This window comes from Harpegnathos saltator, unplaced genomic scaffold, assembly GCF_003227715.2.
Source record: "Harpegnathos saltator strain DR-91 unplaced genomic scaffold, Hsal_v8.6 scaffold225, whole genome shotgun sequence".
In the NCBI taxonomy this organism is placed as follows: domain Eukaryota; kingdom Metazoa; phylum Arthropoda; class Insecta; order Hymenoptera; family Formicidae; genus Harpegnathos; species Harpegnathos saltator.
The window spans coordinates 282,708-307,553 of NW_020230012.1; the positions used below are offsets into that span (position 1 = coordinate 282,708).

Here is a 24,846-nt window from a genome sequence, read left to right on the forward strand (position 1 = left end):
AATAATGAAACCCGGCGCTTCTATATCCCTCCTGTCTCTTCTTTCTCTCTGTCTCTCTCTCTCTCTTTCTCTCTCTCTCTCTCTCTCTCTCTCTCTCTATCTCTCTCTCTCTCTATCTCTCTCTCTCTCTGTACCTCTCGCCGGTTTCGCGTGTTCGAGCTCCGCGTAATTAATAGAAGGAAATGCGACAAAGTATGTTCGTTATGGTAGCGCCGTTTCTAATTTCGCCGCGATGTAAAACACAGTATTAACTTTGCCCGCTTTATCATCCGTACTACTCCGGTTTTTACCCCGGTATACTCGATGCGGATGCATGTACGTACGAGCATTACGTAATTGGCCAGCGCGTACAGTGGAGTCTCGCTGTTTACGTTGAATCTTCGGAAGAGACGTTTCATTTCATTCATTGGACAAACATCGAAGCGATCGTTACGGAGGAATGAGTCGTACGTAATAATGAATATACTCACCCGCGTGATTCGTTGTGTGAGGACGGAAGACTTTTCTAGGATGGGATAAAGAAATCGCGGAAAAATCTATTCTGACGAACGATGGCTGACCTGAAAGTTTTGAAAGATCACTTCTCGGCTTAGGGTGAAGAAAAGAGACAGCTGAAGAACATATTTTCGTTTCGTATAAATGATCGTCTCGATGAATGTGTCGCCGATTTCTTTGGAGAAAGCGGCGGATTTAATTAAGGTGTTTGCGTTGTGCGTTCTTTAAGGTCGGCCAAGCGTCGACAGGCTGATATGTCGTCGTTTTTCATATCAACACGTTTATTCTGATTACGCTGAGGTGTGTATATATTTGTAGAGAGAGATCTATAATTATTGTAGATACACGTAGTATGGTCGTCGCAATTTCAATTTTCGACACGTTCGCGTTTCTCTCATCAGGCTCACCAGATGGAATCTCACGAAACATTCGCACGCGCACACACGCGGACCGTGGATTTCACGGGAGAATGTACAAACGAGCACATGTACGAGCGCATTCATCCAGCACAGGCACACATACGCACGCACACACCCGCGCACGCACGCACGCACGCACGCACACGTGTTCTCACTCACGTCAAGAGATTATATACAATTGTAACATAGTCGCGCGATTCACCACAGCTCTTTGTCACAATTCCAGCTATCCCAGTTATAGAAAAGATCGTAGCATTGCCAGAGTCAGTGGCGCAGAGTGGAAGGCAAATATCAGTTAAACGCCAAATATTCTGATGGAATTACGATGAAAAGCGGAATTACGATAAAGAAAGAAAAAGAGGGAAATTTTGAATCGAGAGTTTGCAGGAGTTTATCAAGTTAGCAATTTAAGCTCATCACGCGATCGATATTCGGCTGCGCGGGCGTCGTCGCCGGGCCGTTCTAATCGCCCTCGGCTCCTCTACTGGCCGCCGATAATTACGATGACGAGCGAAAAATCGCAAAGTGCGTGTCGCCGCGCATAAAATAAAGCGCAAGCGCGCGATAAAGTGCGAACTGAACGACGAGGCGCGCGACGAAGGCCCGAGACGAAGGCACGAGCGAGAAAACTGTAGGAACATCTCTATGTTCCTGCTGTTTCATTCGCGAGATTCACCCGCGGTATAATCCGTTTCTACTTGGCGTGTCATTGTTATTAACGACCAATAAATTCGTGGTACATCGTTGCGGTGCGACTCGAATATCCGATGGATATCCGGAAAGGGGAGAGAACTCGGAGTATTGGGGTATCGGTGTTGTGTGCGGGCTGGATTACGGATGCCAGAAAGTCGGGATTGTGCGGCGGTTATCGCGGTGATAACCGCGCCGAGGCGTCGATGAATATTCCGCGGCAAAAAGACTTTTGACGCTTTTGGGCGCTTTTGACGCTTCCGGGACAAGCTAATAGATTCGAGCGCACACACGACTCGGCAGCGGCGACGGTAGCTCCCCCGTCTGCCACGGAGGCAGAAATTGACTTTCAGATTCGATAAGCCGGCGCAGATTTTCATGTAGGGGCTTCTTTTGAAACTGGCACTGCCGCGCCTGGTCACTTTTAACCCCGAGGCTTCTCGCGCGGCTGCATGCACGCCGCAATGCAGGCTTGCTACAAAACGCGAAGGGAATGGTGGACCCTCTTTCTCTCTCTCTTTCTCTCTCTCTCTCTCTCTCTCTCTCTCTCTCTATGTCTCTTTGTCTGTAGTGAAACGAAACGAGTGGTGTCTGTCCAAACGAGCCGGCGATTTAGCCGGCCAGCCGACGGCCGGTTCTTATTCGCGAAATTTCGCGCAAACGGCCCTCTTTTTTGCACGTTTCTCCCTTACCCCGCGGCCACCGCCGCCACCACCGCCGCCGCCGCCGCCGCCGCCGCCGCCGCCGCCGCCGCCGCCGCCGCCGCCGCCGCCGTTGCTGTTGCTGCCTTTGATCGATCGCACGGGGATGCTTCGGTCGGGACAAGGAGGGACCTCGGAGAACGAATAATGAGTTGGTCGGAATTCATTCGTCGGGAAAGAGATACGCGCCGCGTCGCTTTGCGAACATGAGAACGCGCGGGAATCCACCGCGAGAACAAATTTCGCGTGCCTCTAAACTACTCGAACACTGTAATACACACACACACACACACACACACACACATACGCGTCCGAAATGCAAGGCCGCTCGTATCAGCCTGTAATTGCTCGTTGCGGGTGTTCATACTTTCACGCGAACGCGAGACTCGCGGCAGGGACGAGGAGGGGTAGGGAAAAGCGCGTCGATAGCGCGGCCTATCGTCGTTTCTTTATTACCGTCAAAATTCCCCCAGTAGCGGCGAAACGAGCCGCATTCACACGTGCTCGCGGTATTTGACAGGAAATGTGGAATGTATTGTAGCATGCGAGAAGCGAGAATTCAAGAGGAGGAGACGGAGGAGCAGCTATGAGGAGAAACCGGGCGCGATCGTTAACGGTGCGCGTGCTTAAAATACCGGCGAAACCGGAAGGACTCCGCCAATTGAACTTTTCTACACGTGTACACACAGGCATATCTCTCCCCCCGGTGCGCGTCCGTGTACCGGCTGATCTGGCCGCTGCTCTCGTCGTAAATGCATCGTACGTGGCGCATATGAAATTGCAACTTTGTCAGGGAAGAGCCAGGCCTCGCGATTCCACTGAAACGAGAAACGCTGAAATCTCTCGTCGCTCTTTTCCCCTTCTCTCTCTCTCTCTCTCTCTCTCTCTCTCTCTTCTTTATTTTTCCTAAAGCAATTACGCAGGGAGAGCGACCTCTTTGAATTTCATTGGAAACAATAGGGAGAATCTTAACTTGCAAATCTAAGGAAATGAAAAGTATTGTTTAATTATGATTGCAGGGAACTTGGAGAACGTAGTAATTACGCAGGGAAATTGTATCGTTATGCGGTAGGAGGGAGCGGAAGATAATATTTTATATTAAAGCATATTGCGAGAGAGAGGGAGGGAGGGAGGGAGGGAGGGAGGTAGGGAGGGAGGGAGGGAGAGAGAAAGAAAGCGGCACAATATGAAGGGAAAGAACAGTTCGGGCCGCGGTGGAATATATAGCCGAAGTACTCTTTTGTGAAATGGGGGGAAAATCGATCTTACGTGGATTCAATCGCGGAGCATTCGAGGAATAATTTTCTTTTCTTCGTCCACTTCGATCTCGTTCGAGCGCCGGCGGACGCTTCCGCGTAAGAGAAAGAGAAGAGCGTCTCGTTTCAACCCTTCCGTGAATTTCTGAAGAATCCTCTTACCGAAAAGATAACCGTGCGACATACCTCTGACTACAAAGCGCGAAGGAAAGCGCGACTTTAGTGTACGAAAATAATTCGAATATAAATTGTATCCCGATTCGTCGGTTCTGTCTATTCGTTCGTTTGTCTATCCAGCTATCCATCGAAGACGCTTTCGCGCGAGAAACGAAATTACGAACTCGACGTCCGATACTGCCAATCGCCTGAGATCAACATTACGGGATGTAAATAGTTTCCCCCGCAATGAAATAATTTACGAGAGAAATCATGAGACAGCAAGAAAAGCGCACACACATTCGTACATACACACATATATTTTTATTTTATCCTTTTTATTACTTTGAATCTTTGAGGTTTTTCGGTAGCGGAGCTACCGCAGTCGCGCAAAATGTACACACACACACACACACACACATATACACATGCGCATACGCATACGGTGAAAGATAGATTCGCATCTTTGCGCTCACACACACACACATACAGGCGCAGGCACACACGTGCATATACACATACGTACACGTACATATACATATCTTTATTTCTTTGTCTGACCATTAATCGCAATCCGATCGTTTAATTATACAGTTCCGCCCTTTTAACGGGCCCGTCTAATTGGGCGACCCGAGACTTTACGATATACGCGGAGGTATTGTATTACGCACTCTGAAAAAATATCGGCGCTGTACATCGGAGCATATATCTTACAAATTACGAAGGGGGCGTACACGAAGGAACGCTCGTCACGTCACACGACTTTCTTCGCGTTCGTCGACCGATGATGATGACGATGACGACGACGACGACGACGACGACGGTGGTCGATAACGGATTATGTTGCACGTCAATAACATTCAATATCAATGAGAATTGAGACGGGAAAGAAGGAACTGTACAAAGCACCGAAAATAAAGAGGTAATAATCGTCGCGATTAAAGAAGACATTAAAAGATACGACTCGTGCGACGTAATAATCTCGAAATTTCCAAGTGGCTCTACTTAAAGGGAGGAGAATTCGCGCGCTAGGATCATTATCCTCCTCCTTTCGCGTGTACCGCCGGTACGGTATCGCTCAATACATTTCCCTGGTAGAACGTACCTCGTAATGCCGTTAACGGATCCGTCGATAACGATCCTTCGTGCCTGTTCCGTCGTCCTTCGAAGAAGACGTAAGGGGTTTAACCTCGGGCATCCCTCGCAAATAAAGTCTCTCTCTTTTCTCGATGTCCTTATATACAGGATATTTACACTGTCTCCGCTGCGCGTAAACGCTATGGTGACCGAGATATATATATATATATATATATACATATATATATATATATATATGTAAGATGTACGCGCGTGTACATTTGTACGGTGCACAACGTACGGCGACGCACGAAAGGTACTACTTCTCCGATCGCTCTTCGTTATTTCTCGACGAACTTAATGAAAATGAATGCGACATGGCAGTCGTGAGGGAGTTGTGCGCGTTTTGGCAGTCCCGGGACACAGGTTTGTCCGGAGGATTTCGTCGTAAAATAACGCACGTCACGTCAGTCTGTTTCGTAAAGGGATCGGTGGGAAGCGAAGATAAATCGGCCGCTAAACGATGAATTATATCGCGTTTAGTGTCGCCCGCGAATTGAAGCTACGATGGGGTCCCACGTGCGAGATCCGCATTCGTAAAATTATTATCGCTATTATTGGAATAAATCATCTCTCCGAGCGTATTTTCGATCCAAGCCGTCTCGACGGCGACGTTTCCTCTCTAATAATTTAATGATACGCGTGATTGCGAGTAGGAACTTGCCTTGTTTACAATGCGAAAATCAATAACCGATAATAGTAATAAAAAGAAAAAAGAAAAAAACAGAGAGTTACTCAAACTGCTTATTACCGATATTCCGATAGAGAGAGGAAAAAAAAAAGAAAGTGCTTAAGCTTGAATTAAGTTTCGAGGAACACCGTGCGATGTAACTCGGATCGTTCGCGCGGGCCGTTTTTCATTTAACGACGCTGCAACGTTATTGTCTTTGTTCCACGGTACGAATGACGATCCCGTCGCAAACTATCCTCCGATCGAACTCAATGCAAAGTTAATTACGGAGATAACGCGTGGTTGCTCGCCGCTAGTGAACGATGCGCAGTGTACAAGGTACGTTTGTTTAATTAATATACATATCTTCGAAGCGCAGAGCATACTCGTCCCACCTCTCTCTCTCTCTCTCTCTCTCTCGATTAACGCACACGGTAATTTCGATAATTAATCTAAATTTATTCGGTGTCCTCGCGCACGACGAGTAGTCACTATTTACAAGGTCCTCACATGCGTAACCGCGGGACATCGTCAGGTATTCATCTTGAAGGAAAGTTTGGCGCGCGTTGCGTCGCGTCGCTTCGCAGCGCAGCGCAGCGCAGCGCGCGTGCGTTTCGTTCGGTTCCGCACGCGTGCGTGAAACACGCCGACGGGGCAACGCTTCCGGCGCGTTAGCGCGCGCGTCAGATAGGAAAAGCCGTATAAATAGACTAGAGAGATGTAAAACGATGGAAGAGTAAAGAACGACTTCGGTCGGACCGCGCGGGAGAAGATCGATAGTCTCTGCTTATTTTATAGTCGGCAAATTTGCCCTCGCCTCGTAAGTTCCCGCGCGCTGTGGTAACACTTCCTCTCTTAAATAAGTCGGCCTGAATGTCGATACGCTCAAGTTTAATTAATCAGCTTACATCGACGCGACACGCTCCAAGTTTTAACTTATACTCACAGAGGAATTTGCACGTGTCGCGCCAGCGCCGCCCTATAATTACACGTGCGTGCCCGTGCGGAAAGACCGGGCCGATCGATTAATTATTTCATTCGCCGTCGCGATCGATTAATTATTTCGTTATTTTCTTGGTAATTAATCACGCGCCCGGCAAAGGCCCTCAAGGCGAAAATTTAAATTGAAAATAGATAGGCTCGGAAACGAGGAGCGAAAGAAGAAATCGCGACGCGACCCTGAAGGACAAAAGGACAAAGCGGACGCGTCCGATGAGAATGACGCGTCGTAGAAATCTGCTCGTCGGGATTTTCGCGGCGCGTCGCCGGTGTTTTATACGTTGCAGTCTCGCGTGTCGTGGCGCAACTGCCCCGGGGGCGGGCGGAGATATTTTGAGGATTTTCGCGGAACAAGTCGATCTCCTCCGTGCGCGCGGATCCGCCTCTCGCTCTCCTCTCTCGGAATTGATCGTTGCACTTGATGCGACGTAATCGACATGATACGACACTCCCGAGTGCGCATACCGCCGATAAAGACGCGCTATTCTACGAAAATACACTCAACGCGCGACGATCTCCCTTTATCTCCGGTACCTACTTTGTAATACAAAGTATACTCCCGGGATAGAAAATCTACATTCACCGTCGCGACCGTAGTCGCGTAGTAGGTACATCGATCTCGCCGCTCCGCGCGCGCGCTACGAACATCCGCGGAATGCGGAAACCTACGTTTTTAGACGTGTTTCCTTCCGCCTCATCGGCCGTTCCGTCAATCGACGTGGATCCTTCGCGACTATATATATCCGCTGAGTCTCAGCCGATATTCTCTCTCTCTCTCTCTCTCTCTCTCTCTCGTCCGCATTCTCTCTTCCTTTCTCGAATCAGGACGATTACGCGGCCACGGGGGTCTTCTCGTGCTCGGGCGAATTCGTTTCGCAGTTCTGCGACGCTCTCGATCGATTTTGAGCGTTACGATATGTGTACTGTGTGTGGGTGTGTGTGTGTGTGTGTGTGTGTGTGTGTGTAAGTTTGATCGAGGCATTTTTAATAGAATATAAAAAGAATTTTATGAATTTTTCCCGAAATTCACAAACAGCCCATTTTCCCCGGAAAACTTTCGCTTAAGGTCGATTGGTTCGTTCTTGTCGAGTGTGTTTCTTTCTCTCGCTCTACTTTCGCGTCTTGTCTCTTACCTGGTTTTCATCTCCGTATGACAAAATGCATCTTGTCGGCCGTATTCGCCGTAAATTCGAGACACAATGGAACGCCGAATTGAGCGGGCTATGCGTTTGCTATGTGTGGCGTGTTGGTCGGCATTGGAATCGTTATCTCTCGATATGTATTCTTGAAAATGATGCGATTCGGTCAGTCTTGAATTTTCATAAGCCATCGCATTTCGGTATTGCATTTCGGTATTGCAATTCGGCAAGATCGCAGAAGAGGACAGAAGACGCCGTTTCTTCGCGAGCGGCCTGTCTCAGAGACGTGTCTCAGCTGTCGTTTTATTGCGTATATCTTCGGGATCCTTGAACGAAGCGCGGCAGGCAGTCCGATCGCGTCCTCCGCGTCGTAATTCGCGCCCACCGTCCGATTCACAATTCGCAGGAAGTTCGTTCGCGACTCTCGACACGAGTCTCGGACACTGTCGTCCTTAAACGGTATTAGTACTAGTAGTAGTAGTAGCGGCAGCAGTAGCAGCAGCAGTGACAGTAGTAGTTTCATCCTCGACGAAAGTCCGCGGGTCTCTCTTTCTCCGCAGCGCGAACTCCGCGAAGCTTGACACTCACGCGTATCCGGGAATGAAACTCGCGACGTTCATCCGGTCAGACGTATCCTTCTTCTAGAAGCCGAGGACGTTATTTGGAGCCACAACGGCTCCGGTAACGAGTCCTGGGAATCCGTCGTTGCTTTTGGGACGCGCACGATCGCCACGAGGCGGCCATATCAGACATAGTACTCGTTGACGTTGAGCGCGTCGGAGTCGCGTCCCTATACGCAACTTTCCTGGGTCGAGATGAGGGGCGTGCGGACGGTGACGACCTCTCTCGCCGGATGGTGCTGCTTGCCGCCGCTCATGGTGGACACGGTCGAGTCCTGGAGCACGTTCGCCGTCGACAGGGGAGTCGCCGCGCATGACGGCGCGTTAGAGACATCCACCTTGGTCGGCCTTGCGTTGTGGTCGATGCACGCGTACACCGTCGCCTCTTTCGCATACGGCTTGCCGCCTACGATCACCCCCAGGCCGCTGCCGTAACCCTGAAGACCACCCAGACCGCCGACTCCACCGAGGCTCGCCAGTTTGGCGTCGGTCGCCAGAGTCGACAGGGTGGTGGGCCTCGCCAGGCACAGTTCCGCGTATGTCACCTCGCCGGACAGCTGGAAGAAGGAAAAGCAGGACACGCTACACAAAGACCGTTCGCGGCAGCGCGGCAACGGACGCGAGAGGCAGGGAAGGGAGCAGCCAACCGTCTGGGACGCTCTGGAAGAGTTATTAAAATCTCAGAGGAATCAGAACATACCTACACACACACACACACACACACACACATACATACACGTGCGCACGCACGACGACGACGACGACGACGAGGACAAAGATGCGACGCTCCCTTTTCTGTTTTATCCTCTTTGTCTCATGAGGGCTGCAACGACATGAGATTGTTTATTCCGGAACGGTAATCATTGGCAAGGTTTACTAGCTTTAGACTGACTAAGTCGCTAAAATGTTAACCCGGAATGTAATTGCGCGGATTTCTGGGATATTTGATTTTGTATTAGTGGCGGTGATGTAATACGAGCAACAGGCTCTCTCTCTCTCTCTCTCTCTCTCTCTCTCTCTCGTCGATAATATGAAGTCATTAAGCCTTTCGCGAAGAGAAGGGATCTGTAATAGCTGAGTGAGTGTTCGGAAATGCGCGGCCGCGCGAGAGCTCCTTTCTGCCTGCCTCTAGCCGAACGGGATTCATTGAATTGTACGATGATCGCTGAGTCCTACATGAGCCTCGAATCCGATTATGGACTGAGCGCATGTATTGTTTCGATCGATCGAATCGTCTGTGTGTTACGCAACAAGTCCGCCCGGATGTCTAATGACACGTGGGGAACAGGAGATTAAGCTAATTTCGATACATTAGCGTGTGTTGAGTTATAGATATGTGCGTGTTTGCGTGCGGGTGCTCGCTCGCGCGTAGCGTAATCCGCTAAAGTAAATGCAAGCCAGTTATATACGTGCACAGCCGGCATTTAAATAATCCGCTTGAAGCCGAGAGACGCGGCCAACTTCTCCAAGATAGGACCGAAGCGTTTCTAAGAAATCGGCGGAGGTAGTTTTCGCGGGGGAGGAAGGGGGGCACGTTTTCTCTCTAGTCCCCGGGACTTAGATAATACGGACAGGTCTAACTTTCGGAATTTTCACTCCTGAATATTCCTGAGGGACCGACCGCCCGGGACTAGTTGGCTCGTATCACGGAAACTTTTGACGGCGGGAGTTCCTTCGACTGTTTAGGACGAGGACGGCAGCCGTCGGAGATGCCCGTGTGCGCCATTTCCTATAAATTGGAGACGCAAAACAGCACGGAGTGTTCTCCCGCGACGCGGAGGACGCGGAGTCATCCACTTTGGTGGCGTGATCCACCGGTCGCGTGGGTGAGACGGGCTCTTGCCGGGCGCAGGATCTTTTATCTTGAGATAGATTAACGCAAGAGGCACGGAATGCAAGTCCCGTAGATTCACGCTCCACGGGTGCGAATAGAACGGAACTTTCCCGACCGCGTCTCATTAAGTTGCTTATATTTTTCCCTCTTCTCTCTCTGTCCCTTTCTTCCTTTCCTTCTCTTTGCTTGTTTCTCTTTAGCATACTCCTTGCCTGTTTTGCTTAAACTTTACTAAACTCCGACGAATCTCGGGCGAGTACTTGAGCTCGCGAGAAATGGTAAAAGCTAGTGGCGTTTGCCGTCACTGACTGTCGAATTCTGGAAGAATCTACCAAATCCAACGGAAAAATCGACATAACGAGGAATTGCAAAAAAGAAAAAATGAAACGAAAGGAAGAGAGAAAGAGAGAGAGAGAGAGAGAGAGAGGGGGAGAAAAAGCGCAACAATTAACCGAACCGCAAGTAAATGGAATAGGAAAATCCTTAGCGATAATCAAAGTTTTCCACTCCGGAGTTTTGTTCTTGCCGAGGTTTCGCTAACGGAGCTTCAGATTCCCGCAGTAATTAGCAATTAATTTGGTGTGAAATTGAGGGTGAAGTTTCAGTGGCTCGTGACGAAAGGAGCTCGAGAGGATTGGGGAAAATCTGAAAGAGGCTACCTCGCGCGGAGGGTAACAAAAGAGGGCGCGTTTTAATTCGACGGGCGTGTTTGTCGCGAAGCGAATCGCGAGCTCGTAAAATTCGCTCAAGCGTATCCCGAATATCAATCGCCGATAATCATCGCCGGAAAATACAATCGCTCCCCGCGGCGGAGAATAAAATCGTGACGTTCGGAAAAGCGCGGTTCCCGCGCGCGTTACGTTAACGTTAGAATCTCGCCGAGATCGATCTCGGAGAATGTCTCGCAAAATCGTAACAGAAGACGCGGACAGCGCAATTTTCTACTTTCGAACTACAGAGAAGCGTTGCTTTCCGGTTGAAACTTTACGCAGTGCGCGGCGACGGTGGTTGCCGCTGCCAACCTCCGTCGTACGGATACTGTTATTTCAAACTACACCGCTCGTGGACTTTCTGTGGAAAACGTTAGCCCTTCGAGCTTCTCTCACGGAGCACGAAAGGAAAAGGGAACGACGCGACAGTAACAACGAGAGCGCGATTCGCCCGGCTGCTGCTACCGCCTCGCTTTCGTTTCTTTGCACTACACTTCCTCAGCTTCCCATCTCCTTGGATGAACCTATTAACTTTATTAAAACATGCCCCCTCTCTCTCTCTCGCGCGCGCGCGCGCGCGCGCCCGCGCCCGCCGGACTAACGAAATTCTCGTGATTTAAACCATCGACTTTAATTGTTTGAATTCCTCTTTGCTGCGAATGCCAACGTACTGCATTCACTTACGTTTCGTGAAATCAGAGCGCACCCATTTACATGTAATGGCTGTGCCCGTCGACTGTGTATGCACATATGTATTATGTGTGTATGTGTGTGTGTGTGTGTGTATACACGCCACGAGTGTACCGTGTGCGGGGCAACAAAGTATAATTTAACAAGGAACCTAAGGGGAATTGTTGGTTCGTCGGAGAATTGCCTCCTGCGTGTGCGCGACAATTATTCGTCCCTAAAGTATTTCATACAACATATCATTCAGCGTTTCTACGTGTTACCCAAGTATAAAGATATTGTGTTAACCAACAATCCCCCATTAATCGCCATCAATTAATATCAGAAACAAATTGGAAATCAAATTGGAAATAAGAAAGCAGTCGCCACGTGTGTGCGACAATTTATTAAAAATAATTACAAGTATAATAAAATTACATACAAAAGTCATAAATATCACGCAAAATTAACGGATAACAACGAGGGAGAGGAAGGGAGGAGAGAATATAAAAAGAGAAAGGGAAAAAGACAGACAGAGAGAGAGAGAGAGAGAGAGAGAGAGAGAGAGAGAGAGAGAGAGAGAGAGAGAGAGAGAGAGAAAGAGAGAGAGAGAGAGAGCGAGCAGCTCGGGAGTGATAAAAATCAACGTTTGCTCGGCCGCTTGTTCTCTGCGTCGCGGTCAGAGCTGGGGAAATTAATAAATTTCATTAGCGGAATCTCCGCTCTCGCGGTACTCACCGGCAAGGTCGGGTAATTGTTGTAGTCGTTATGCGAATAGGCGGGAAGTCCTTGTAGGTGATTGTTCGTCTGCTGGACCGGAAGGGACGACGGCGGAAGACCGTCCGGTGTGTTTTGCGTCGCTAACGGCGTGCCGGACGTTGACCCGGTCAGCTGGTAATCTGAATCTTTCGTTTCGTGCACTCGTGAAACATTTCCGTCCATCTTTTTCCCCCGAGATAACGAGGCGAGCTATTCGCGAAAACCTCGTGCCCGTTTTTTTCGCGCGATCGTGTTATTTTTTTTCTCTCCGCCCGAGAGACACTAATTATTGAAGGCAGCTTATTTCGCGCGTGGGCACGAGCTTTTCAAACGACGCGGTGAAAACACGAGGGAGACGCGTGAGATATTTATTTCATTGAAAATTAATTAAGTGTCACGCCGCGCTCTTTCGTCTGATTCTACATTATTCATCGGGAGAAAACCGCGAAACGCGCGCAACGAGTACTTATTTATGCCATTAAAGCGATCTAATCATTAATATATATCGAACCGACGCGGCGAGCTTTATATACTTTGAACTGGTAACTACAGAGCATTACGAATGCATGGATTACGCGGCTCGATTCGTTAACAGAATGGAGGTGTTGATGCGATATGTGGATTAAATAGTAAGTCGCTATTAACCATTTAGTTCCGATCGTGATCAAATAATTAACTAAGTAATGTAGTCGAGTAATTTTATTTATTAAATTAACATTTCCGTATTATCAAGTCGTTTATATATGTACATATATGTACATATTAATCCGCTTTCGGATTTGGATATGAACGAATAGCAGACTCGATAATTTGCGAGAAAATGTGATGCCCGTCTGATAATACATCGTTTCTCTCTCTCTCACAGATGCATCTTTTTACGGTACGCTACTGTGAGAAATAAAACCTCGGAAAGACACGCGTCTGTAAATAAGCTACAACAAAGGATAAATTCGAGACGAATGTCTCAGTTAGTGACTGAATCGCAACTGTTTTCCTCGATCCAATCTGCTAATACGAGCTTCTTATATTTTAAGTAATCGTAGTATTCTTGCTCTACATTTTGTGTTCGAAGTAAATGAAACTTATATTTAAACGTTCAAGCTTTCCAATAGAACCAACTTTGCGCAAATTGACTTAACAAGTTGACTTACTAATTTATTTCTCCGATCAAGTTACTTAGTCACTGATAGAGACAAATACATTATTTTGCGATGAAAGAGGCAGAAAAGAAATAGAGAATTATTTGCCTGATTTTTGGTCACAGAACTGTCACGACCTTCTGGATTACAAATGGCAAAGGCCACTCGACGCGCGCGCGATCCCGCTCGCGCGACCATTAGAACGTTGTGTTGCGGATACGTATCGAATTCGCAATGGCGAGTCCGATGAACAAGTCCGCCTGGTAATCGGCCGAGTAATTTATTAACAAGTTGCGGGTTAAGTTCCTCTGTACGTCGGCCCTCCCTCCACTTGCCCGCCTCGATAACCGCGTTCGCGTTCACATTCGCCAACGCCCCGATCCGCCGACGGTATTATTGCGAACGACGTAATGACGCATAGCATAGCGGAGCGTTTGCGCGATGCCGTTAACGAACGCGCGGCTGCCCTCGCAATAGAGTCCGCTGAATTTCCGGTCTCGAGTACACTCGCTCGACTGAGTGTTCTTGATCGCTGTCAATCAGGTATTACGCTTGAAAGCCGGCGGCCGCGACGGCCAATGTAGCTGATAAAATTTCCACGTCGAGCCGATCGTTCCCCACGCGACCCCGGAATCGTCACGTTAACCTTGTCGATCTCCCTTCCTTCCTCTTTTTAGCCTTTTACGTAAATAGAACACGCTCTCGTTCGAACGCACGCGATTTCCCCGAACATCCCCCTCCCCCCTCCCCCCTCGCCCCGCCGATTATTCGTGATTTGTACCGCGGTGTGTCGCGGCACTCGCAAGAAGGTTTCCCGTGGAAAAAATCGACGGAGTTGCGCGCGCGCGCGCGCGCGTCCTCACCGCTCCGGAAACTTTCGTTCGATGAAAATACGGAATTTGTTTTCGTGCGACCGCGACGTGATTTCGCATCGTCACAAGCTGGAGTGGCGTATGTTCGCGCTGCGCGCCCGTCCTTGTAGGATGCGTAGCGTGTCCGTCGAAATTTTCAGGACGAGCGCGCGCGCGAGTATGTCGATCGACATATCGGCCGCGCGCGCACACACGCGGCGTTATTCGTGCAGCAGCGACGTTGCGTTACCGTACGATTTACGCGGTCAAATAATTTCGTACATTGTCCGAATTTTCCCAACCGTACGCTTCGCAGTCGGATATGTTATGCCGTATGTCCGATGGAGTTTTCGGATTTTTTTTTTCTCTATTTTGTTTTATTTATTTATTTACGCATTTCCCGCCGGTTTAAAGTTCCCGTCGAACGACGCGAAAACACCACGTTCGGCGATCGAACGCGGAAAATCGCAGGAATGACGCGGCCGGAACGGGATTTTATTCCGACGCGATTGTCTAACTTTTTTTCGGAAATTCTCTTTGGACATCGATGTGCATCGATTCTCGCGCTTATTTTTCTCGTATCGTTTCCCTCCTCTCCATCAATCTCCACGTCCTCCTCTGTGCTCACACGCGCTCGCGCGCAAAAAAGAAGTCGGTCTTGCCGGACGCACCTTTGTTGGTTGGCACGACATCCGGATTCCTGTCGTCCGCGTCGTAAAGGTCCTCGGAACTCGGCGCGGTGGCCTTCTTCAGAGGTAAATCTCCGGGCCTTTGAGCTCGCCTCTCGCTCCGCATTTTCAGTGCGGCCAGAATGGTGACTGTGACGAGCAGCAGAGCGGTCACCACGCCGATCAAACCTCCGAGTAGCGGGGTGAACTCGAAAGGTACCGGGGTACCTGTGAACAAAACGCGCACTGCTCTCGTGCAAGTACGTCGGTGAAAGTCTCGTCGCTGCGGTGGCCGTCGAGCGCGACACACGAGCGGAAAAATTTCCACGGAAATCAAATTGCAGCGGAGCCCATTTGTTTGGGGTGTTGGTGATAAAATCGGTGCTGCCGCAGCATGAAGACGTAGTCGCGTATACCGAGTCCGTCTACCACGACGAACGTCTGTCGCGGTGCGCGCGAAATCATCAGCAGCAGCAGCAGCTGCAGCTGCTGCTGCACTCCTGCCGCGACGGAGAGATACGCGACGACGGAATTTTCCAAGCGGGCTGCGAGAGTAAACGGGTTAAACGAGTTAAAGTCGCATTACGTCGTAAAAAGATTCAAGATATTTGGCTTGCGCGCGCGAGAATGGAGCCATCTGACTATCCGGGCCATTTCTAAGATTAATGAATTCGAATCCTTTTGATATCTCTCCACGTTAAACACCGTCCCGGGCGACGTTTAATTTTCCGCGCGACCGTCTTCCTCCCGCGCGCGCGCTCCGTCTTTGCTCTCCGTCGGGCTCTCTCGCGCGCTCGTGCACTCGCGCGCCGCTCGCTATCGTTCCGCCGTCCCCGTTTTTTAATCTCTTTCCTTAGCCCGGGCCTCTCCTGAGAGACATCGCTCGTAATTGCCACTCGTTTTAGTCACGAGCGACCGAGTGTTTTTACTCCGTGCTCCGATGCACAGCCAAAGTGTACGTTAATTTTTAATCAAGGCGAAAGTGCACCGGTGCTCGTGATATTCACCTGCTATCTCTACCTTCCTTCGTCACCTACGCTTTTTAAACTATCCTTTTAAACTGGTCAATTTTTTTTTTAGTGACGCTCTTTTTCGCCCGACGTTCCCCTTCATCTTCGGGTTGTTCTGTCTCTGTCTCTGTCTCTGTCTGTCTCTGTCTGTCTCTGTCTCTCTCTCTCTCTCTCTCTCTCTCTCTCTCTCTCTCTCTCTCTCTCTCTCCCTCCCTCTCCCTCTCCCTCTCTCTCTCTCTTAAAGAATTGTTAAATTTCGCAAATCTTTGGCATCTGGGACTTGCTTCTAGTAGTGCGTTGAACGAGAATATAAAGTTCTTTGTCGATCGTGAAAGTCTAAGTTCAAAGTTGTAGACAAAGTAAAAATGCGCAACTACGAGACGGAATCGTCAATCTTGTCTCACGATTACGGTCGTTCTCCTCTTCCTCGGTAATTAACGGACGTGGTTAGATCACGGGTCCGCGGAAAGAGAAAATGATAACCAGAGCGACGCTCGTTGTTGGCGCATTTATCTGCCCCGCCATCATTCATCATCGCGATTTTTCTACGTGGAAATTGGACGAAGGTCGATTCGAAAAGCCCAACTTGATTAAATCGTTATTTTTAATTCGCAGGACGCGTTTCATTCACAGTGTCCGAGCGCTGTTCTCTCCCTCTCTCTTTCTCTTGCTCCCTGGATATCTGACTCCCTGTGATGATAATCGTTTTACAAAATCATACTCGACTAGTTACAAACAGAAGTATCACGTTACACCGAGTATCGATAATATCGCATACATATGGAACAAATTATATTTTGTCTCGTACCAAACCATGTTTATTTTTCGCGACGCGGCAGAGAACTTTTAATGCACGCTCGCGTCGACAATATTTATCGAATAGCACGCGCGACGCGCACCGGGCTATAGCTGCGAACCAGAAGTACCTCTGCATCACATCGCACAAAATTCGGTGCTCGAGCACGCCTCTGTCTCTTGGTGCGGATTTTTCCTCTCCCTCTTTCTCCCCTTCTTTCCAATTTTTTTCTCACTGCGCATCGATCGAATTAAAAACGGAAGTTTTAATTCGGGTTTTCTCCGTGTGTACATTCGGTTCTTCGATATTTATACCTCGTGCGGCCGCGTTTGATTCGCGAGAGAGAGAGAGAGAGAGAGAGAGAGAGAGAGAGAGAGAGAGAGAGAGAGAGAGAGAGAGAGAGAGAGAGAGAGAGAGAAAGAGAGAGAGAGAGAGAGAGAGGAGACAGAGAAGAGAGTCGTTCGCGGCTCGTTCGCGGTCTCGAGTCGCCCTCACGTACACACACACACACACACACACACACACACATACATAAAACGCGCACACATTCGCTATGTATAATTTGCGTTTCACGCCGCCGCGGCGACGAATCGGGTTCGCCGAGGGATGTCGAGCCGAGATTTCAGGAGCACGTTCTCCTGTCCTGCTCTAGTTAGCACAGCCGCGCGCGCGAGGTCGGGGGTCGTCCGTGGAATCGAAGCGGCGGACACTCCTCTCTCCTCCGCGCTTTCTGCGGCGCACGCTTCGCTCTCTCAGCCCGTCCGAACGAGCTTCGAGGTGAGACGAGGCGCACGATGGTGCACGCGGGCGATGTAGTAGGTGGTCCGGGAATTTTATTAAAGTTTCACACTCGCGTCGAGCTCTCTCTCTCTCTCTCTCTCACGCGGCAAGAGAGGGATCGATTTTCGAAGCGACTACTTCGCTCGCATACGTATACCGGTTTATACACCCCCGCGCGCGCGGGGGACTAAGCGTGTACATATACGTGGCGCGCGCGCGGTGGGTGCACTCGTCCTGAGTCGCACCGTGGAAACTGACCGAGAGAGCAATTTTACTTGTAAATTCGTCCTAGTCTGATATATATACACACACACACACACATATACATACACACGCGTAATACATATGCGCATGAGTACGTAAATGTGAGCGCGTAGGTACGTAGGTGTGCACGTGTACGCTCGGATAGGTAGATCGGTATATCCGTTCCGAGGTGGATCCTGAATCTCTCCTAGTCGGTGGAGATCTCGCCAGCTAGAAATCTACGAGATGAGTGCGCAGGAAAAGGATGGATTCGACGAGATCCGTTCCCGGGTATCTGCAGATCGCCAGGACTCTCGATCGCGTTCACGCCACGGTAATTCCGCCGTTTGGCCTGCGTTTCTTCTTACAAGCGCTCGTGGTGGAAAATATAACGCGGCCGCTGAAAGCTCGTCTTACCGTGAGTTTTCGAACTCGAACACAAATAGGACACAAAAGTGCGTAAATTTTCGCGAAGGAGGCGTCGAGGAGGAGAGGACGACGTCGGCGGCGTAGATGAAGAGTTTCGTTGCGAGCTTGTATCAATATTTGGCGTTTTTACAGGCAATTGTGTATCACGTCCTTCCTTCCTCTCCTTCCCCGCCTCCCTCCCCCCTCCGCTTCTTTCAGCAGCATATTAACACAGAGCGCGCGCACGAAGCGTTATATCGCTCGCGGGAAAACCGAGAGAGTTCCGCGTCTCGCTCGTAGATCTTTCCCGCTTTCGCAATTACAGGTGGACGGCGGGATTAATTCTCGTAATTGCTCGCGATATACCTGTCTCTGACTGGCGCTTTGCAAATATTTCCTCCTCCGTCCGGGATGAAATTTCTCTCCGTCCTTAGCAAGACACGATTTCCCTCTTCCTTGCTGCCTGCCACCCTCTCTACCCTCCGCCTTGAGTCTCTCTTCTAACGCTTGCCACAGCTCGTTGCGGCACGACGGGAGCATCGGATCGAGAAAATAAGCTGAGGCACCGGTTAAACGAGCCACGTCGACGTTCGTATTTTTCGAGGAGCGACCGGTGATCCGCGCGCGGCCGGGGATCCTGACCGAGCCGGGAAAAATCTGGGCCCGTAACGTTTTACGCACCGGCGGAACCGCAGTGTGCAATTTTTGGCCGGAACCGTTTCGTGTAAGTGGATTGGAAAACGTCGGAATAGATTACTACTCGCGGCGGCTCTGTTCCGTAGAACAATCACCCACATCTACCCGTATGCTCGCACTCACACACTTAGACACACACACACACACACACACATGCGCACATGACCTGGACATCAAGCTGCGTAATACCCGGCACAGGTGAGCCTGCGGACCTACACATATCGGCTTCGCGCGCGCGCGCGCGCGCGTTGTACGTGTGTCGTCGATTGAATTTCTCGATCCAGATGCTCAATTTTCGCGGTGAAACCTTCCGTATAGCCCAAGTGCTCTTTAGCCGCGAGAAACGATGAGGTAGTATATCGAGCTCGTCGGGGATTCCCGGTCGAATGAGCGGATTAAAACGTTACACGGACAATCCGCGCAGGTCCGTTCGATTTAATTCGCTAATTCGATTAACCCGGCGTCCCGGCTACTCTCATAATTTATGGACCGGCCGATTTGCGCCGATAGCTGGCGAACGTGCACGGCTCACCATCGAATTACTTATTTCGGCCACTCGCGCGAATGCGATCGATCGATTGAGCATGCCCAAGCGCGCGTCAGGAGAGCGAGACCGATCACGTCGGTCTGACCTGGACGTTGTCGATCATCATTAGCGGTCGATTCCGTATGACGTTGTTTGCGTAATATTTCGTTGCGATGGAGCCGAGAGAGAGAGAGAGAGAGAGAGGGGGGGGGAGAGAGAGAGAGAGAGAGAGAGAGAGCGAGAGAGAGAGAGAGAGAGAGAGAGAGAGAGAGAGAGAGAGAGAGAGAATTCTCCCGACAAATCTCGTCGCGCCGTCGTCGATGTTCCCGCGTCGCGAGTGTTAGGATTTTCGCAATTTTCGCGGTGTAACGTCTCGCGAAAATTCACCCGCGACGAAAGTTCCGCGCGAAGTCGATCCGACTTCGCCGAGAGAGCGAGACGCGCGGCATAAGGAGAGCCCGCCGTGCAATTTCCGCAAATGCTTCTCGCCGTGTGAGTCTCCGCGACGAATCTCCGCGACGCCAATGTTTCTGGCACAACTTACCGGTCTGCTTCTCGGCGACTTTGAGCGTGAAACCTTCCAACAGCGTGGGGTCGCTCCTACCCTTAGCGTTCACCGCGTAGAGTATCATATTCAGAACCTTGCCGGGTTCGAGGTCCTGCACGGTGAAAGCCGCGTTCTCTCTGGACGTGACGTTGGCCTGTAGGACTCCCGTGTGCTGATCGTATACTTCAAGAAGGAAGTGTTGGGGTTGACCACCGTCAAAACCAGCGGTGCATTCCACCGAGAGCGATTCGGTGGTCTGGTTGGTCAGCGTGCAGTTGTACGGAGCTTCCGGTTTGCCTGCACGCGCCATTAACATTGTTTACAATCTCCCTGGCCCTCCCGTCCCCTCTATCTATCTCACGGCGTCGTGTATACACGCTGTACGAAAATTATTCGCAGGATGCTGATTTAGGACGCGGGCCGGATGACGCGTGCGCGCGCCAACGTTAAACCGGTCGGCGGCCCGCGGCCGGCGTTGGCGTTCGCGTCAGCGTTAAACTTGGCGTTAACGCTACGCGACACTCCTCGCCGCGCGTATACACGCGTCTATATGCGCACACAGGCGGGCATACCCGTGGACAACACTTCCGTAACTTTTCCCGGAAATCCTTAGCGACTCACGTAGAGAGAGAGAGAGAGAGAGAGAGAGAGAGAGGAGAGCTACCCGCCGGGTATTAGCCCGCCGGTACGCGCGGATCGTTGCGCGTTTGTACATACCCGCAGGAATGATGTGAAATATGCAGGCATTCTTCTGCTGGCCGGCCGTGTTGCTTGCCCAGCAGAGCACGGTGCCGTAGTCCATTTCCGTGACCGGTCGGTATGTGAGGACGCTCTGAGTGTGTCTGGTCGAGTTCTTGTAGCGCGCTTGCGGCACGTCGACCATCTCCTCGGTATTGTTGAAGGCCCAGCGGAAGCTCTCGGGCGGTGGATACGCCTCGACCCGGCATATCACGCGAGCGTCCTCGTGCCTCGCCACCCCGTAGATCCGCTTCTGCTCCGGCACGCAGATCGGTTTGTCTGCGGAAGCGACGGGAAAGAGCAAAAAAGAAAAGCATGAGGGCAACGTGAAAAAATCGAGATAGACGGGGGGGGGGTGAGGGGCGGCTTCGTTCCGGTGCTCGGATCGCTGCCGACATTGGCAGAGTTCCGCGGGCAGCAGTGCGCGACCACTCTGTAGGATTTGTCAACCCCTTCAGTGTTATCGACGCGTGTGTATGTACTTTTGGATACGTTCGATTTCACTTGAAAACGCTACCGACAAAATTACTACGAACGGTACGGTGAGTAAGTATTCTGCCAGAAAATCCTACGCAAGAGAGAGGGTCTCGTCGCGCGATTGACAGACGTTGTATTTACGTCACATTAAATTTCCTTTTTTCGTCGCATTTTCGTCGCAGTGGATTCGTTTCTGAAGAGGTTAATTGAGGAGCGAGTCGTGCGCGTTGATATGTTGCGTCGAGAGAGCGGATTGTGTGTCGGGAAGGAACGCCGTTGCGTCGTCGCGCATTTCCGCCGAAACAGGAGGTGCTCGTGAAAATTATCTCGAATAAATTCACCGTGCTCACTCTCTCTCCTCTTCCCCCTCTCCCTCTCCGAGTTCGCGTCGTTTGTCGAGCGCGTTGGCACGTGGGACACCGCTTAAATCGCGAATTTCAACGTCAGAGTGAAATATCGAGAAAGAAGAAGGCCAGTTGACGCGTGTCACCGGGCAGGCGCACACACACACACACACACGCGCGCGCGTCTGCAACCGAGTTAATTAATAATAAACGTCCTCGCTTGCTCGCGATCCGCGGAAAATGAGCCGCGAGAATCGGTGCTGTCGCCGGCGGTGAATAAAAAAAAAAAGGGGACCAACAGCTGGTTGCCACGTAGTACACAGCAGGCGGGAAGAGGTGCCGCAGAGCACGCGCGCAGGCGATGATAGGCATGCAGATTGCTAGCGGAGGAGTTTACGCGCATTTATTAAAAAGTGCGAGGGGGTGGTGCGCGCGCGCGTAGCATGAAGTGGAATGACCACCGGCCTGGCGGCCGGCTTTCCGAGGGAAGATCGATGGGCATTATTCGCTCGCTCGCTTGAATAGTTTTCCCATTTTTCGCGGCGGAGTGGGTAAACGAAGGCTGAAGCCGGCGGGAGGAGGGGGGGGGGGGAGTTTGGGGGAATCGGAGTTCGCCGGTTCGGAATAATTTGTTGGTTCGCCGTGGATCGTCCTATTTTTCTTCCGCTGCCCTCCCCACTGGCCGCCGCGCCCCGTTCCGCCCTTCGCTCTCCACGCCCCTTTGCCCTTTCAACGTGTTTTTAATGAATAATCATGCCGACATTTTGATACTCGAGAGACGTATATTCACGAATAATATTTCCTCGAAGCCGGGCCATAAACCGGGCGACCAATTACCCGTCGGGCCCGTCGGGGGTGGGAGAGCGATTCTCAAAAGCCACCTCGAAAGCACTTGATACAACGTCACCGTTGAAATGTCACTCATCGGTCACACGCCAGGCTGTGTCGTTTACATCGTATTATGTTGGAATATTCGCAACGTTGAGCACCGCTTTGACGGGCGAAATAATTGCGGGGATCCCGCCCGGAAAACAGGGTAATCGAGCTTGGCTCTACAAAGAGAACGAAGCGGACGAAGAAGAACCGAGCGGCATTATTTTCCAAGCGACGCGACGGCGGCGGCCACCGAACTACGGCAGATTTGCGCAGCGATGTTCGTTCGTTCGAGGGAAACTCTTTCTCTCGCCCTCGTCTTTCCTCAACGAATATGTCAAGTCGGTCGTCCTTCGGTCGGCCGATCGCTGGCATCTCGATGAGGGAAGGGACGTTCGGGACATATTTTATAGCGGCGATCTTAACCGCCGTCGTCGCCAAGATACTCACACATGATCTTGAGCTCCACGATGTTGCTGTAGCCGTCGCCCTCGACGTTGCTGGCGACGCAGGTGTAATTTCCGGCCTGCGACCGATTCACTTCTCGCAGCGCCAGCCCGTACTGCTGGACGATCACGCCGTTTTTCGCGTTATTCTGAATCACGTTCCCCTGAAACAGAACATTTCGCGCACTCAAGATTAGATCGGTTCACACGAGTCTCTTGTTTCGCGCTTGTCTCTGCGCCTCTCATGAGCATTACCTGCCCCCTCACACTCTCGTTACTTCTGATCTATATGGTAATGTGTGCTCTCCAGATCGCCCTGGTCGAAAATTCGTAAATCTCGCGACCGACGTGCTCATACGGATATCGTGATTACTCCGATGAAACGATTATCGCGAGTCCACCGGGAGAGCGGCACGATCGCAGTCGACGCGCAGAGAGAGAGAGAGAGAGAGTGATCTGTAACGCAAACGGCTGTATCTCGGCCGCGGTTAAAATTCACACTGGAGGTGCTGGGAACAGCCATGCGATAGCGATAGGTGGCTTTCATCCGATGCTGCGCGCGCGTGCCGGATTTTACCTAATTAAATGGGGTTTTATTAATATCGCGTTAATTAACTGCCACGCCAATGACGTCGCCATAAAGTCGGACATTCCGCGTATTCATACAAGGCATTTATGGACGCCTAGCGATATAATAACGCACTGTATTAAACGATATGAAACATAATGACGCCGGTCGGTAGACAGACAGGTTGTTAGGCAGGTAGGGGATGCGAAACGCGAAGAAACGTGTACTCGTTGTCGACGAAAAGCCCGGGAGAGAAACGATGTATAATGAGATCCACGACGAGCATGTCGAGCGGAAATAAATCACGGACGAGGTGAAGGATCAAAAGTTACTTTCAAAAATCGAGCGTTTTCTCTCTCCCCTCCCCCCCCCCTCTCTCTCTCTTTCTTTCTCTCTCTCTCTCTCTCTCTCTCCACGTGTTCACGTGTAATGAGCAACGATGAGCAAAGCCGACGCTGACGCAGTGTTTCCGAGCGGCTGTCTCTCTCTCTCTCTCTCTCTCTCTCTCTCTCTCTCTCTCTCTCTCTCTCTCTCTCTCTCTCTCTTCTTCTCTCTCAGCGCATAAAATGTAAATTTAATTAAAAGACGAGCTGATCTCTCTCGCACGAGAGCGAATCTCGAGATTACGTCAGGAGGAGTTATCCTGCGCGATTTTCTTACGTTTGCGCGCCGCGAGAATGGACGCGTTGCTATTGCTGCTGTTGCTGTTGTTGCTGCTACTGCTGCACGGTTCGCAAGTTGGGCTGATATTTAGGGAGATAGTGGCACGCGCGCGCGAGCCGCATGGAAAGTTTGTTCCCTATTTGTCGGTTTCGACCTGCAACGGCCATTACTCGGCTCGGAGAAGCGCGAGTTTCGGGGGCGAGCGGAGTCGGAACTATCCGGCTGCGGAATATACATCAGCCGAGAAAATCCAGGGGGCCATTGTTCAAATTCAAGCTTGAGCTTCGCCCCCCCCTCCCCTCCCTCGCCCCTTCATCTCTTCACCTCACCTTCCCCCGTCCCGATTCGAACAGGCACATTTTTGCACGCGGATCCATTTGTTACGCGAAATTTCGCCGCGTGTCGCGTCGCTCCGTTTCCCCGACAGCGTGTTGTTCGACATTTACCCCACTCTGTGCGCACGAACGGAAAACGGAATCCGGAGATGGTCCGGGATCTGCCAGCCCTTCTTCCCAAGTCTCAATCACCCCTCGGAACATTCGCGCGACGATCTCGAGTGATACTCACGTTGTGCTTCCACACGACCTTGTAAGCGTCCGGGTTCGCCTGAACCTTACACTCGAAGTACACGTCGTCGCCCTCCTCGATGTCGTCCGGGTTCATGTTGGTGCCGAGTTGCAGGGTCAAGATCGGCACGACTGTAAAAGACGAGGAAAGGCGCGCGATTATTCGCCATGTCATGCTTCGCAGACGGAGCGGGGTCTTCCGTTTGCCGTCGGCACGGCTGAATAAATCGAGCCGACAATCGGCGCCGCTGCCGCC

The 24,846-nt window shown here is 50.9% G+C and overlaps 1 protein-coding gene across 4 annotated transcripts in view; it reads right to left on the reverse strand.

Annotated features, from left to right (window-relative positions):
- Window positions 1-2,361: 2,361 nt before the first annotated feature.
- The window catches only part of LOC105190612 (synaptogenesis protein syg-2), a 306,100-nt gene continuing 283,615 nt past the window's right edge, over window positions 2,362-24,846 (reverse strand). For 2 of the 4 annotated variants that reach the window (XM_025298586.1, XM_025298585.1), the window contains 7 exons: window positions 24,592-24,722; window positions 22,798-22,957; window positions 20,633-20,932; window positions 19,913-20,212; window positions 14,913-15,155; window positions 12,231-12,397; window positions 3,445-8,839 (listed from right to left, as the gene is read on the reverse strand). In XM_025298586.1, coding sequence (XP_025154371.1) covers window positions 8,453-8,839; window positions 12,231-12,397; window positions 14,913-15,155; window positions 19,913-20,212; window positions 20,633-20,932; window positions 22,798-22,957; window positions 24,592-24,722 — 1,688 coding nt within the window. In that variant the 3' untranslated portion in view covers window positions 3,445-8,452. Of the gene's footprint in view, window positions 3,124-3,444; window positions 8,840-12,230; window positions 12,398-14,912; window positions 15,156-19,912; window positions 20,213-20,632; window positions 20,933-22,797; window positions 22,958-24,591; window positions 24,723-24,846 lie in introns of those variants that run through there. The other 2 variants (XM_025298587.1, XM_011153434.3) reach the window with 2 other exon arrangements.